The sequence below is a fragment of the Labrus bergylta genome, chromosome 21 (assembly GCF_963930695.1).
Source record: "Labrus bergylta chromosome 21, fLabBer1.1, whole genome shotgun sequence".
NCBI classification, from domain to species: Eukaryota; Metazoa; Chordata; class Actinopteri; order Labriformes; family Labridae; genus Labrus; species Labrus bergylta.
In genome coordinates, this window is record NC_089215.1 from 6,390,811 (window position 1) to 6,405,234 (window position 14,424).

The 14,424-nt window shown below is 42.0% G+C and overlaps 1 protein-coding gene across 2 annotated transcripts; it reads left to right on the forward strand.

Annotated features, from left to right (window-relative positions):
• The first annotated feature begins 1 nt into the window (after position 1).
• On the forward strand, positions 2-13,670 carry polr3e (polymerase (RNA) III (DNA directed) polypeptide E). 2 transcript variants are annotated; one of them, XM_065949444.1, is made up of 21 exons: positions 2-155; positions 910-1,023; positions 2,435-2,485; positions 2,589-2,666; positions 2,773-2,888; positions 3,092-3,174; positions 3,433-3,540; positions 4,241-4,290; positions 4,414-4,533; positions 4,668-4,753; positions 5,191-5,235; positions 5,338-5,429; positions 5,827-5,947; positions 6,154-6,235; positions 6,351-6,410; positions 7,363-7,520; positions 7,850-7,911; positions 8,011-8,459; positions 11,321-11,398; positions 12,369-12,491; positions 12,584-13,670. In XM_065949444.1, the coding sequence occupies exons 2-21, from the start codon at positions 985-987 to the stop codon at positions 12,638-12,640; spliced, it is 2,058 nt and encodes a 685-aa protein (XP_065805516.1). In that variant the 5' UTR covers positions 2-155; positions 910-984; the 3' UTR covers positions 12,641-13,670. The 2 variants fall into 2 exon arrangements, with proteins under 2 accessions (XP_065805516.1, XP_029135616.1); XM_029279783.2 differs by having other exon boundaries at positions 21-138.
• Positions 13,671-14,424: the final 754 nt, after the last annotated feature.

The following is a 14,424-nucleotide window of genomic DNA, read 5'->3' on the forward strand; positions in this document are numbered from 1 at the left end:
TCCTCCCCACGTGTCCGAGTGGAGCAGAGTCAACATGGTACCTCCACATCCTGAGTTAGTCTGAACTGCTTCACCTCTGCGCACCCTCATTTATGGGCTGTGGCACATGTAACACACGAATGAGGTAGCCAAAACAAGGTCCGTGAAGTGTGCAGGTGAGAGCCGAATTCATTTTTTTGACCTGCGTTTTAAACAAAATGAGTAAAAACCAAATCTTTGTGTTATTTTTTATTCATGTTAGCACGCCAGGCTAGCTTCTGAATGCTAGGCTAGGCAACGTTTAGCCGGCTGCCTGCATGTGAACTCACTAGTTTCGCTTCTTTTTACGTTTTTCTTTGTGTGCAGAACACGAGTAGGTTTAGTTAAACTGTGTTGTCTTTGACATGTCTTTTACATTTATATATATAATGATACAACTCGACCAGCATTGTAGTGCAGGCCTATGAGTACTTACTGCTAATGAAGCTAACGAGTCCAGTTTGACAGGAATAACTTGTTTACTGTTTTATAATATTAATATGTGAATCTGTTCAACGTGTTAACTTAACGTAACAAATGTGTCACAGTCTTGTTTTAAAAGATCAGTCAGTCAACTTGGAAGATTTCATTGTGTTGCACCATGTGAGTTGTACCTGGTTGTGTCAGATGTAACCTCACTGAACAGACTGCCTGATCATTTGTTTATTGACTTTTACATGGATTGTTTTCTTCTGTGTACGTCATGAACAACCTGACAACCAAATGCTTATGTGATCTAATCTTGTGTAACCTTGATATTATGATTCATATCGCTCTTGTTCAGTCTGCACCAGCAGCCTGTCAGCTGACAAGTCTGGGGTGTAACCACTTCAGTTTCAGTGTATAGATGTAAGTGTGCAATTCTGTAAATCAGTGTGTCTTTGTTTCCAGGTTGGATCTCTTAAGATCTGCTGCGGCTCCTCTTGTTTCATCTCCCCTCCCCTTCCTCGCTCTGTTCACATCAATATGGCCAGCGGGGATGATGATGACCCCATTATAGAAGAGGTACAGGAGAAGTTTTAGAATGAAGCTGTAACTATTCGAACCCACAATCGGCTTTAACCTGCTAATTAAATGTACATTTTATTCGTCTGTTATCCAAGATTAAAAAGCCAGGGCATTTAACTGGATAATGACAGATCAAATGTGTTTATTATTGTGCCTACCTGTGCTGTTCTGTGTTTTTTGGTTTCTCTTTTGACTCCCTTGTTGTAAATTTTCAAAGGAGAAATGCGTAAACATCCACAAAGCTTTCTGCGAGGACCAGATGCTACGATAGCTTTGTATGTTACACCCAGAGTGTAGAGTGACATGCTGCTCAGCTGGGACGCATTTGTGCTTACACACAGTGTTAAATACACGGCCTCTCTGGATTCTAAACACGTTGTGTTGAAAGTTGAACCAGGATATCGCTGATAGATCCACGTTTAGCGATCAGACATGACAACTAGAGATCTTCTATTTTTCATTCATGATGCCGAGTCAGTCAGTGAATGTGTGTAATGGCTAATACAAATCCAATGGATTAAAAAAACGTACATATTAATCATTTAACTTTACAGAGAGACTTGTGTATGAGTGGCATACCGATACCGTCCTAAATTTTTTAGGTAGATTCAGAAAGAACTTGTTTATTTGGAACCAGAAGTACTCTTTAGCTGACTAAATATTGCAGAAGCCATACGACAAAGAGCAGAGGTCGGATTAGGACACACGGCCACTGCGACAAAGTCTCGAGCCTTAATGTATATGGGGCGTGCAACTTAACCGCCAGGATATCTGACTCCCCTTACTATCGTATTATTAAAGTTTGTTGACAACAATATAATTAAATGTGTTAATTGTCAATTAAAATGTGTTTCCAATATTCAGAAAGGCTTCTAACGTATCGCTTTGTCTACTTTATTCTGGTACAGATGCAATTTTCAATTATTGGAAGATATAAAATAATCCGTGGTCAGAATCAATGTCATGACCTCAAGTATTGATTTTGAATAAACGGGACTTTTAACACATTTTAATATGTGAATTATATGGAGGGATGAAGTGTTGCTCTCTGCTAACAATGGCTCTGTGTCGTGTAGCAGTTCTCTCATTTTCCCCTTATTGAAATGTTGTATGCTCGCAGCTCTGGGACAACATCTGTGTTAGGTAGCATGAGCCACGACAATTATGTAGCGCTGCAAAACAGAATCAATGAATGAGGCAGATAAGAAAAACACTTGATTTTATAATGATGTCTATTTATGACGTTTTATTGTAATCTCGATGAGATCTCGGCCTCTCAGCAAAGACGCGACACACAACACAAAACACACCCAAGCAGCATCAGTAACAATCACAAGCGGGTCTGATATGAAACCCAGGCAATCAGAATAATCAAATAACTTTGATCAATGTTTTCTTTTTCTCTCAGGTTGATGTTTACCTGGCCAAAAGTCTTGCAGATAAGCTTTATCTCTTCCAGGTGATGACTCCTTCAGTTGTACTTTATTCAAATGCATTTCACTTCTTTTAAAGGCCGTTGGTGAGTCCCTGACTAACGACCCTCTATGTTATCTGTGACACAGTACCCTGTCCGACCATCCACCATGACCTATGATGATGTCAACCACTTAGCAGCGAGGATCAAACCCAAGCAGCAGAGGGTAAACAACAGTTATTTGTTTCTTAATGTATCTTCCATGACTCTTGAAAAAGTTTACAGATGTTTTCCTCTACCATATATATTGGAATATGTATATTGTCATGCAGGTGGAGTTGGAGATGGCAATCAACACAATGAGTCCAAACTACTGTCGCAGCAAAGGAGAGCAGATCGCTCTGAATGTGGACGGCACAGCGTACGATGAGACCAACACCTACACAGCGTACGTTTACCCCTCATCAAGTGAGGAATAAAAATGACAACTCTGCCGCTTCTGTCATTCAGAGCACACACTTTCAGAACGTCATCTTCTCATCTCGCCTCAGACGAGAATGTCGACCAACGTCAGATTCTTCTTTTATACCTAGGATGAATAGCTGCCACGTTTTTTAAGACTAATGCAGATTCTTTGTTTTCCTTCTGCAGGAAAATGATGGACAAACAGACCTTTTCCTCCATTCAGGCCACCACCAACACGTCCAGATATGCCGCCGCTGTTTTCCGCAAAGGTCTGAACTGCGCAGCGTTACTTGTGTTTTATTTGTGTAACCTGCTCTTTGTAAATTCACAAAGGTCAATCATGCAGTGTGTTCACATCGTCCATATGAACCTTTATCAGTGTGACTTTGTTTATCTTATCTTTTAGTCTATTTAACTTATATTACAACATGTTTATCTTCATAACGTACTAACATGACATCTCAGGTAAGCACAGTTCGTTGAGTGCAGTTTCAGTTTGTGATGTTTTTATTGTCTCGTGTCAACAGGTGAGCTTCACGTCACCCCTCTGACTGGAATCCTGCAGATGAGACCCAGCTTCTCGTACCTCGACAAGGCCGACAACAAAACCAGAGAGAGGGAGGCTGCCAATGAAGGTGTCTGCTGTTTTATTTTTTTCATTCAAAATTCCTCTGGAATAATGTAAATGCCTTCATGTTTATTCTTTTATTTTTTAAAGGTTTATTTTTGGGCTTTTGTACCTTTTTATTGGAGAGAGAGAGAGAGAGAGAGAGGACAGTCGAGAGAGAGAGAGAGAGAGAGGACAGTCGAGAGAGAGAGAGAGAGAGAGAGGACAGTCGAGAGAGAGAGAGAGAGAGAGGACAGTCGAGAGAGAGAGAGAGAGAGAGAGGACAGTCGAGAGAGAGAGAGAGAGAGAGGACAGTCGAGAGAGAGAGAGAGAGGACAGTCGAGAGAGATATGACAGTCGAGAGAGAGAGAGATATGACAGTCGAGAGAGAGAGAGATATGACAGTCGAGAGAGAGAGAGAGAGAGAGAGAGAGAGAGAGAGAGAGGATTGACATGCGGGAAAGGAGCCACAGGTTGGAATCGAACCTGGGCTGCCCGCTTGGAGGACTATAGCCTTTATACATGGGACATGTGCACTACCCACTGCGTCACCAGCGCCCCCTTTTTATTAATTTCTGTATATTTTCACATACACGTTTTGCCTATCTTTAAGGTAAAAATCACTCTGGCCGTTTTTATCAGATGTCGAAAATGGATTAAAGTATTGTACCAAGCGTGTGTGGTCAAATATAATGACAGTTATATAACCAGAGGCTTCATGTCTGCAGGCGGTGATTCTTCACAGGATGAAGCTGAGGAAGAAGTCAAGGCCATAACGGTAAAACCTGAGAGTTCACATCCGCTCACTAACAAACTAACCCATGATTACGCATTGTTAATGTGTCGATATGAACCTGTCATTTCTCTGAAAACATCATGTCTGCATGTCCATCTTATCCAGGTGAGGTTTGCTCGTCCCGAGTCTGAGCAGGCCCGTCAGAGGAGGATTCAGTCGTACGAGTTCCTCCAGAAGAAGCAGGCGGAGGAGCCGTGGGCTCACCTGCACTACCACGGAGTCAGGGTGAGAGAGCATTTAACTGAAGTATTTATAGTTTTTTTTTTAAATTTAATTCAATATTTTTTCTCCAGACATTGTTGGCTGTCGCTCTAGTTGTGAAATGTTTGCACCATCTGACCTTGTTTTTAAAAATCCAGGATAGTCGCTCCGAGCATGAAAGGCAGTACCTGTTCTGTCAGTCGGTGGATGCATCGGAGAACTCTGAACTGGTCAAAACTCCAAAGTGAGTATCAATTGATAACATTTTAATATATTTCCTGCTTTTATGACTTTGGGAGTGTAGATTTTATTTTTTTTCTGGTAAAAAAACATTTTCTTTGTTTCGGTAACAAACAGCATTTACAGTGTTTCCTCAATGTTCATATCACTCAATCTTAAACAATCATACTGTCATACAGATGCAAAAAAAAATACATTATCAAGCATTACAACCCATTTCAGATCTAATTTCTGATTCAGGATTTTACTAAATCTGCTCTGAAAACAGACCCCCTGCCTTGTATCTGTCGGCGAGCTTTGGTCCTCGCTAGCTTCTACAGATGCAGCTTTATAAAGAAAAAAAGATAGTCAAACAGAGTTTAGATCTCTGGGTTCACCTTTAGTTCTGGTTCTAGTTCCCACTTAACATCCTGACCTCTTATTGCTCCTCTTTCCTTGTAGGGAGTACCTGGCCATGTTGATGCCTCCTCTAGCAGAGGAAAAAGTGTAAGTATTCATCTCACTTCCTGCTTAAGCGAGCCAAATGAGCTAATATATCAAAAGAGACTTTACCCCCCTGTTTCTCCTTTTCCCCCCCCTACCTGTCAGTGTGAAGCCTGTTGGTCCCAGTAATGTACTCTCCATGGCTCAACTCCGCACTCTGCCGCTCGGAGACCAAGTGAAGACCCTGATGAAGAACGGTAGGCTGATGACACATAGATACAAAATGATCCAGCGTCTGTCTGTCTGTCTGCAGCATCTGGTTTTGACGATCATATATATTTTTTTATAATTTAGACAGCAGCTCAGTTATCAGACAGCCTGTGTTTCTCATGCAGTTTTTGTTTGTACCAGGTGGGGGCGACAAAACATTAGAATTGATGCCAGAAAAAACTTGATCCTCCTCAGTTACAGAAATATTCAATTCATTTCAAAAAGAAGTGCAGAATTCTCTTGTCTTGTGTTTTCCAAAGCTAAGGCTTGTTTACAGTTCGATCGTGTATCTTTTTTTAAAGTCTTGTTACTCTCGCTCTCACAGTTTTTTTGACTTCCTCTGAAAGACATGTTTCTCGTTTTCTATCCTCTTTTTTTCTTTAGTCAAAGTGATGCCGTTTGCTAACCTGATGGGCTTGCTCGCCTCTGGCACCGACTCGACTGCAGTGCTGCGCTGCATCCAGCAGGTGGCGCTGCTGGTTCAGGGGAACTGGGTTGTTAAGAGGTGAGACAACTGCTTCAGTGCAGCATCATTTAAAAGGCACAACAGGTTTAAACACAGATCGAAAGGTGTTATTCAAAATGACGTGTATCTCACATTGCACGAGAACGCTTTTTCAGCCTTTAATAAGAGACTATTTGTTCTTTCTGGTTTATTTTGATAAACTTACTGGTCTGTCAGGTGAGCAATATTCCTGTTTTTCTTTGCAGTGATGTTCTCTATCCTAAAAACACCTGCAGTCCTCACAGTGGCGTCCCAGCTGAAGTGCTCTGTCGTGGCAGAGACTTTGTGGTGAGCTGCTTTCCCTCACCGTGCTCGAGACCTTTTGCAGTGTACGGCCTCGAGATGTGTTTTTCTTTTGACGTGGTTATAAAATCATAGTGACTCATTGTTCCTTCTATTGTAGATGTGGAGATTCACTCTGGAGCGCTCTGTGATGAGAAAAGAGATCGCAGCCATCATCAAAGTAAGAATCACTCCTCCGATCACTGCAGCTTGGAAAGGACATTTGACGCTGGCTTAAACTAATATTAGCTCATTTTGTACATCAGTAACTGTATGTTGCAAAGGATTTATTTTTCTTATTATTATTTTCCATTTTTGACTGCAGACTTTGTTTAGACTGCAGGAACATCAGATTTGTCTCAGATCTGCTCTTTCAGACTTTTTATTTGAGTCTCAGTGATTAAAGGGGAAATGTGTGTCCAGACCTCACTGACCAATTGTCATGTGTTGCTGTGGAAACAATGTGTCACGGCTTTTGAACATGGATCATTAGCAAGGAGATCCTTTTTTTTCCCCTTCAAAACAGTCACACTGACGAGTCAGACAAGACATCTAATTTCAGTGTCTGTCCACAGAATGATGTATTCTGTTGTGGAATGATGTTTGCTCTGGTAGTAGCACATTGGGAGCTTCATTCTGCTGTTGAGGTTGTTGTTGTTGTTGTTGTCTCGTATCACAATGTTGGACCCAGTTTGCAAAAATTGCATTTCATTATTTTTTATACTGTAGCAGAATTAGGACCATAAATCTGCATATTATCTGGATATGCCACAAAAAAAAGATGTTGAATGTTCGGCAAGTTTGCAAGAAAGTTGTTTCTGGAAGTTTGAGATACTATTTTTAATTTGACTTGTCTTTAGTCTGACATGGAATGTATAAATAAATTACAAAATACTGCAGGGATGGTATGAATTTGTTGTAAATGTTTTTTCAAAAAAGAAAAGACAGCTTCTTCACTTTGTTATAAGACTCTTCTCAGTCTGTGATTGTTTAGAAGCTGAGCCGTAGTGTTTCTGAACGCCTTTTCCATCCTCCTCGTCTCACCCCGAGGCTTCAGTTGTTCTTTTCATGAAGATAAACTGAACTAACGTCTTCTTCCTCCTGTGGTCCCCCCTCCCCCCCCCCCCCCCCAGCTTCCTCCAGAGGATGTTAAAGAGTTCCTGGAGCATGTCGCTGCTCCTCGAGTCAACCGGGGCTGGGAGTTCCTGCTGCCTACTGATGCAGACTTCATTAAGAAACACCCAGATGTGGCCCACAGGCAGCACATGCTGTGGCTCGGCATCCAGAGCAAGTAGGTCACAGTGAAGCTGTTTGCACACATGCACTCCTGAAAATGTCAGCAGCCTGCTCCTGTTGCTGCAGAAATCCAAACTGGAGGAGAAGCGGCAGAGAATGACACTTTATTGACAGTTTGATTTGTTACAAACACATTCACAGTTCAAGGAGAAGAACATGTTGAACAGAAAAGTACGATGTACACATTTTGCGTAGGTGTGAAACACCTGTGAGATGGTGCGGTTAAAAAACGACTTCCTGCTTCTATAATGGAGTGCTCTCGTCGGTCACAGAAGTGCCCTTTAATGTGTTTAATCTGTACAAACCTGTTGTCTGTCCTTTAAGGTTGGAAAAGGTCTTCAACTGCTCTAAAGAAGATTTCATGCCAAAGAATTCACCTCAGCCTGGTGAGTTATAATTTTAACATCCACCTTGGTGCATTCAAAAATTCAAAGGAATAACATGAACATTTGTAGCTAATGTTTTTTTTTTGGGGTGGGGTCCAGAGCCGGTTCAAATAAGCGGGGAGCAGCGTCTAAAGATGGCTCAGGAACGTGCACAAGACCACCGCTCGTCTTTACAGAAGGACCTGGACGCAAAAAGGGCGGGAACCAGTGTCCGCATCAAGCAGGAGCCCGTCGGGGAGGAGGAACCCATGGACACGTCGTCTTCCTCCTCCATCCCCAACGGCTCCGTCAACGGCTACCCCGGCTCCACCTCCGCTGGCTTCGATCACACTAACGGCAACGGAGCCAACGCGTCGTCTCTGGAGCTGCAGGACTTTGTGCAAAAGACTTTCAGGAAGCATTTTGTACTGACGCTGAACGAGTTTAAGAGGCTGCTAAACCTCCACCTGGCCTCCATGCCGGTGGGTCGGAGCGCCTTCCACTCCATCTCGGATCACATGCTGCAGGAGGCCATACTGCTCAGCCCGTGCAGACAGATATTGGTGCCTGTGAGTATTCTTCTCTTAATCTTTCTCACTGTTATAACTGATGTTACTGTCAGGCAGGGCGGGAAATGCGACCTAAAATTATTATCAAATGATGCTTTTTTTTTTGTGTGTGTGTGACGGTTCCTTTTTATGGAAAGGGGTGTTCTCCTCAAAACACAGGAGAACATAAGTGTAGCATCGCTTTAGTTATGTTGTCAATTTACTGGAACATACTAGCACATGGCTAGATCATGCGCCTCCATATCCGTCTCCAGTGACAACTTGTGATCAGATCTCACTTCCCGCTTCATATGCTAATTAACACAAAGCTTCATTGACCTTCATTAGCCATTTAAAAAAAAAAACTAGAATGATAAGAACTGTTTCATCTTTGCTGAAGTTGCATTAGATAGTTTTTTTTTTTTTGTGGCTCTAATGTAGAATCATTTGATAACCGCTAGTCTGCTCTGTTGAACTGCAATTGTTCAAACATGTCCTCCAGGATACGAAGTAACGATAAGTTGGATTAGATTTCAGTTCATACTCGCTTCATACTGAAGGCTCACACCTCAGCAAGAAGCCGGACTGAGGGTTCCTCTGTCTCATCAGGATCCAAGAGTATGATCCTCTTTGTCCTGGATTGAGTCCTTGCTGCTTTAGTCCCAGTCTAGTTGTAACCTCCTGTGTAAGCTGAGGAGGAGGAGGAGGAGGAGGAGGAGGAGGGGGGGGGGGTGGGTTCCCCTCTCTGCAGTTTGAACGCACAATACCCTATCAGTTTTCTCCAACAGAATAACGACATTAACGGTCGTTTTGCTTTTGTGAGCGCTTTCTTGTCTTCAAAGCAGTCGATGCACTGGAGCAATGCGGACCTTCTCGGGTTGCCCTGTAGTTCCTGCTGCCACCTGATACCTGGTGTTTGTAGTCCTTCCACTATGTTTAGACTCTAGTTTTAAGGCTTAATATAGATGGATCAGACCTGTTTTTGTTGTTTGTTTTAGCTGTGTTTTCCTTGGTGTGGTGTTTGCTCACAGGACAGGGAGTGGCGCCTTGTTTCATTAAGCAGCCAGATCTCATGCCAGGTCCTGGTCCTGGCTTAGGTCTTATCCAATCTGTTTCCCTGACATTAGAGGATTTTAGTCACTGTAGGGGGGAGTGGCTGGGCGCCATCTTTGTTATGCAACCAATTATTGGCCTCAAAGTAAAGCTGATTAGTGATCAGAGAGGGACTAATCAGGTTTGTTGTGTGTAAACTCTGGCAGATCTTGAATCAGGTGACTCTCTCTGCATCACTGCTGGCCTCATTGTTCAGAGACGTCTGACAGAGATCAGGTCTGTGTCAGTGGGATGTGTGAGGAGGGTAACCCTGGTCTGGACACTTAAAGCTGGCCCTTCTGGTCACAGCAGTGCTCGGACTCTGCATATTTTCAGCCTGGCATTTGGACAAAAGATCAAGTAATGTGTCTGAGAGGAAGGACAGATTGGCTATGAGTTGTTGGCTTTTGCACAGATTTCACTTGATGTTTTCTTTTCTTGTTTGTGGCGTCAAAACGACAACAATGATATTGTGTTTTCTTCCAGGCTGCTCGCTGTTCCTTAAAGCTCACATCTCTTGACAACATAACCAAAAAAAATATGTACCAACATTTTGGCAATTTCCCCCCCTCTTCAGGAGATGTTCTCTTACATTTCCTGAGTTTTCACTTAATTATTGAGAATATTTCTACACGACTGCTGGGTATCTTAGCTTCTGAAGGCAGCTTTGGACAAACATGGGAGACACATTTAAAAAATGTCCTGCTGAAAAAATCCCAAAGCAACTCCCACAAGAACATTTTTAACGAAGGTTTTCAAGATGCTAGAATACATCTTAGGCACGTGATATTGGATAATACCTTGATTTTTAATAACCAGAAATGACACACTTTTTGAATTACAGTCATGTTACCAATGTGCCGAAACACTGCCAATGTATTTGTGTGATTTAGACCAGACGTTCTCAACTGGTGGGTTGGTTGCAAAAGTGGGTTGCGGAGCAGTTTTTTAGTCACTGATATGTGAACCTGTCAAAAAAAAAAAAAAGGCTGGCGGTTCGATCCCCAGCTCCTGCAGCCACACATGTCTGATAAATCTTTGGGCAAGACACTTAACCCAAAGCTGCTCCCGCTGCTCCGTTGGCGGTGTATGGCCTCCGTCATCAGGGTGTGACCTGCTGTGTAAAAGCGCTTTGAGTAGTCAGACTGCTAGAAAAGCGCTATACAAGCTCAAGTCCGTTTAGAATTTAATGACATACAGTATAGAAAGAATCCAAAAGAGAGATGTTCTGAACGATATTTGACATTTTTTCCAAGCTTTTAAAAAGTGCAGGGGTAGATTTAGAGTGAATTTGTAGCGTTACAGAAAAGGTCACCCTTTAATCCATGCATCTAAACTTTGGATGTTCCTGAGCACATCTCTGTATGTAAGCTTGTGTGTTTGTAGAACTCTTTAGTGTGTTTGTAGAACCTCCTCATGTCATGTGTTGGGGAGAGACCTTGTCAGACTTATTAAACGAATGCAGGTTTTTTTTTTTTCTAGCGTAGAAAAGATAATGAACCTAAAAGCCTTTATAGCATTTTGGTTTTTATCGTTTTAACTAATTTGCTGTGAGGGTTGTGTGATCAGTGGTGTTTGTCATCAGGGCCGTTAATCTGCGTTTTAATGTTTCAAACTTGTTGTTTTTCTGCGACTGATGAATCAAAACGAACGGGTTATTTCGACAGCCTGAATGAAAACAGAAGCTTTTTCCACTCCTCTCCCTGATTCTGTATGTTAAAGGAGCTCAGCTGAAAAAGCTTTCCACTTGAACTTGATTTTCTAACCTCGCTGTTTCTGTCCGACTTCAGTTTCCCGCTCAGAGCAAAGCAGCATCTGATGAACAGAAGGTGTTTGGTCTGTGGGAGACGGGAGAGGATTTCGACAAGGTAAGAACCCTGAGGCTCGTCGAGGAGGTTCAGAGTCGTCTCACATCCGTCTCTTCTTGCAAAAACATGTAGACATTTACCAAAAACTCGCCACAAACCCTCGAGTCGAAGATGTCGGCCATCACAGAATTTCACATGAAGTTAAGAAACCACACAGTGTGACAGTGAGATGATTGGCTGGTTGCATCACTGCAAAGCAACACAGATAAAAAAAAAGAAAAAAAAAAGAAGTAGGACACAGTTCTGCTTGCCAGCATCTAGCACAGTTAAAGTGAAAAAGCTGCATGCTTCTCGTTCCTCTCTTTTATAATGATAGAACATGGGAGGCAATGATGGATGAAGCTTTTGCAGTATGAATCACATCTTAAAATGTCCTCACAAGACTTCCTTTGTCAGATTTCCTAATGTAAAGATGTGTCTCCTTCTCTTTGCGGTGCTTATGTCGAAAGATTGCACCTTTTTTTAATTTTTTTTTTTTTTTTATAGATAAATATGATTGGTTATTGTTTTTTGTCTGAATTGGACAAGAAGATCAACAACACACTCATTTCTGTATGCTTAAATATGAAGCGTCAGATAGCTGTTAGCTTAGCCTAGCTTGGCATGAAGGTTGTAGACTGAAGGAAACACCTCGCCTGGGTCCGTCAAAGGCAGCATTCTGCATGTCCTCTAAAGTTAAAAAAATAAATAAATAATAAGAAGCCTTTTTGTTTAATCAAGAATAAAATAAGAACAACAACTTTTGGTTTTAAGAGGATTTTTTGTCTGACTACTTCTTGGCCAGACTCTAAGACTTTGAGTAGTTGTAAAAACAAGCCTTGGTGTTCAGTTTAAACAAAACAAACCTCTCAATCTGAGTTTTATTTAGAGGATTTTTGAGCTCTGGGTGAAATAGCAACAAATAGTATTTCCCAAATGTTGAACTATTGTTTTAAATTCTATATCTGTGTTTGTATGTTTCCTCCTGCAGCAGCGTCGACTGCTGTACGACCTGTTTACGAAGAACTACCGGGTCAGGAGGAACATGGTACAGACCAGACTGGCTCAGGACTTTGGAGACGTCTCGAAGGCGGACATCGACCGGCTGCTCAGTGTAAGACGGGTGACGGTTCTGATCTAATTTTATTTAATTTTACTTTTTGTTATGTTTCTGTCATTTATCTCTTCTGTCTTCTGTTGCTCCAGGAGTGCTGCAGCAGCCATGCAGGGATGTGGTACCTCAAAGGAACAATACAGTCATGACGCTGAGAGCCTGCCCCCCCACCCCCTACCCCTGTGATTTACCGTCAGCCAATCAAATCCTCTCACAGGTGTCCGGTGGGAGGGCAGAGAGACAGATGTGAGCCAATCGCAGCTCGCCCTGCACAGAGGGCGCGAGCGGTTTGGAGAACAAAGCTTCAGAAAGTGGAGCTTGTCCTGGATGAACAGAAGCATTTCTGACAGAGAACACGAGCACTCTGATGCAGCGCGGGAGAAAACAGCTCTACACACACACACACACACACACACACACACACACACACACACACACACACACACACACACACACACACACACACACACACACACACACACACACACACACACACGAACACAGCTGGAGTGTATGAAGGGAAAATATGAAGAAAAGTGAGATATATTTACGGTTTATCAATAGATTTTTGGATTTAAGATCTCATGTTTGATTATTTCTGAATTAAACTTTTACCATGTCAGGATGGTGTTTACTATTGAAAGCAGCCAATCCTTAAAGTGCTTTAAATTCACTCCTGGGTTAAGGAAACATCTTTTACTTTATCGTATATATATAAAATAAAAAAATCAGTTTGAGGCCTATTAAAAAAAACTAAGATGATTTTGAATCCTTATCTGACATAGTTAAAGTGTAAAAGGTCAAACTAGCATTTCTCCTATTTTTTAAATACACGATTCAAATGGTTATGCATGACGTTCAGATGATACATTCATGTGATCAAAACATTTGAAGGCACTTAAAGAGTTGATGCAACACACAAAAGTCAGCATACCTAAAATATAAAGTGTGGAAAAAAAAAAAAGAAATCTCTTTCTCCTGATATGCAATCACTGCTACATCCAGTGTGGCTCTTCCCATATTTACTTATGATTCAGATGTTTGACGACTGAAATATAAATCCTGAGGTGAGGTGGATTTAAGAACTGGTTTTTCGAGGTGTGTTTCTGGTTGAATGTAACGAGTTCATGATGTTTATTTTCTTTAGGAGAGAGGCTGATTTTGATGATGGCCAACAAAGATGGCCAAAAAAAAAAAAAAAAAAGTCATATTTTGAACGGTTTGGATTGATTCCATCATTAACTGGCAAGCTGGACCATCGTCTTCGGATGATGGGGGAGTTGTTGCTATGGATACGCTGATGTGTCGCCATTTGCTGCTATCTTGAGCCTCCATCTTAAAGTGCCTCCGTCTCACAAAGCATTCAGGACAAACTCCCACACGAAGAAATAAACACTCTGGTTCTCATTGAAACACTTTCGAGACAGTTTAACCTTCCAAAGTGGAAAAGGGGCACATCAAGTGATAACAGATGTTTTTTTTTTTTTCATTTGTTACTTTGCTCATTAAACATTGTCATGACACTTCTGTGACGTGTTTTCTCTCTGATCGGTGGTGTTACATTTAGAGGAACGTGGTGTAAACAGGACCTGTGGACGTGCATTAGTGGAGAGATGTCAGAGTGGGGCTGCTACACAGGGAGCGCCCCAGAGCTGTTGGGGGTTCGCTGCCTTGCTCAAGGTTCCTTTGCAGTACACGGGAAGTGCCATGGCACCTCTCCCACTATCACACCAACTTCCAGACTTCTGGGCCAGGATTTGAACCAGCGACCCTCTCGGGTTACCGACCCAAGTTAGCTACTGCCGCTTATTAAGTTAGCATGTTCAGATAAATACATCAATGGTTATGTGTCTGTTAGAATCTCATTGATCCACAAGGAGAATTATTTTTCTTTTAGCTGCGTGGTTAAAAAAAAAGTTAAATTTAAATTCAC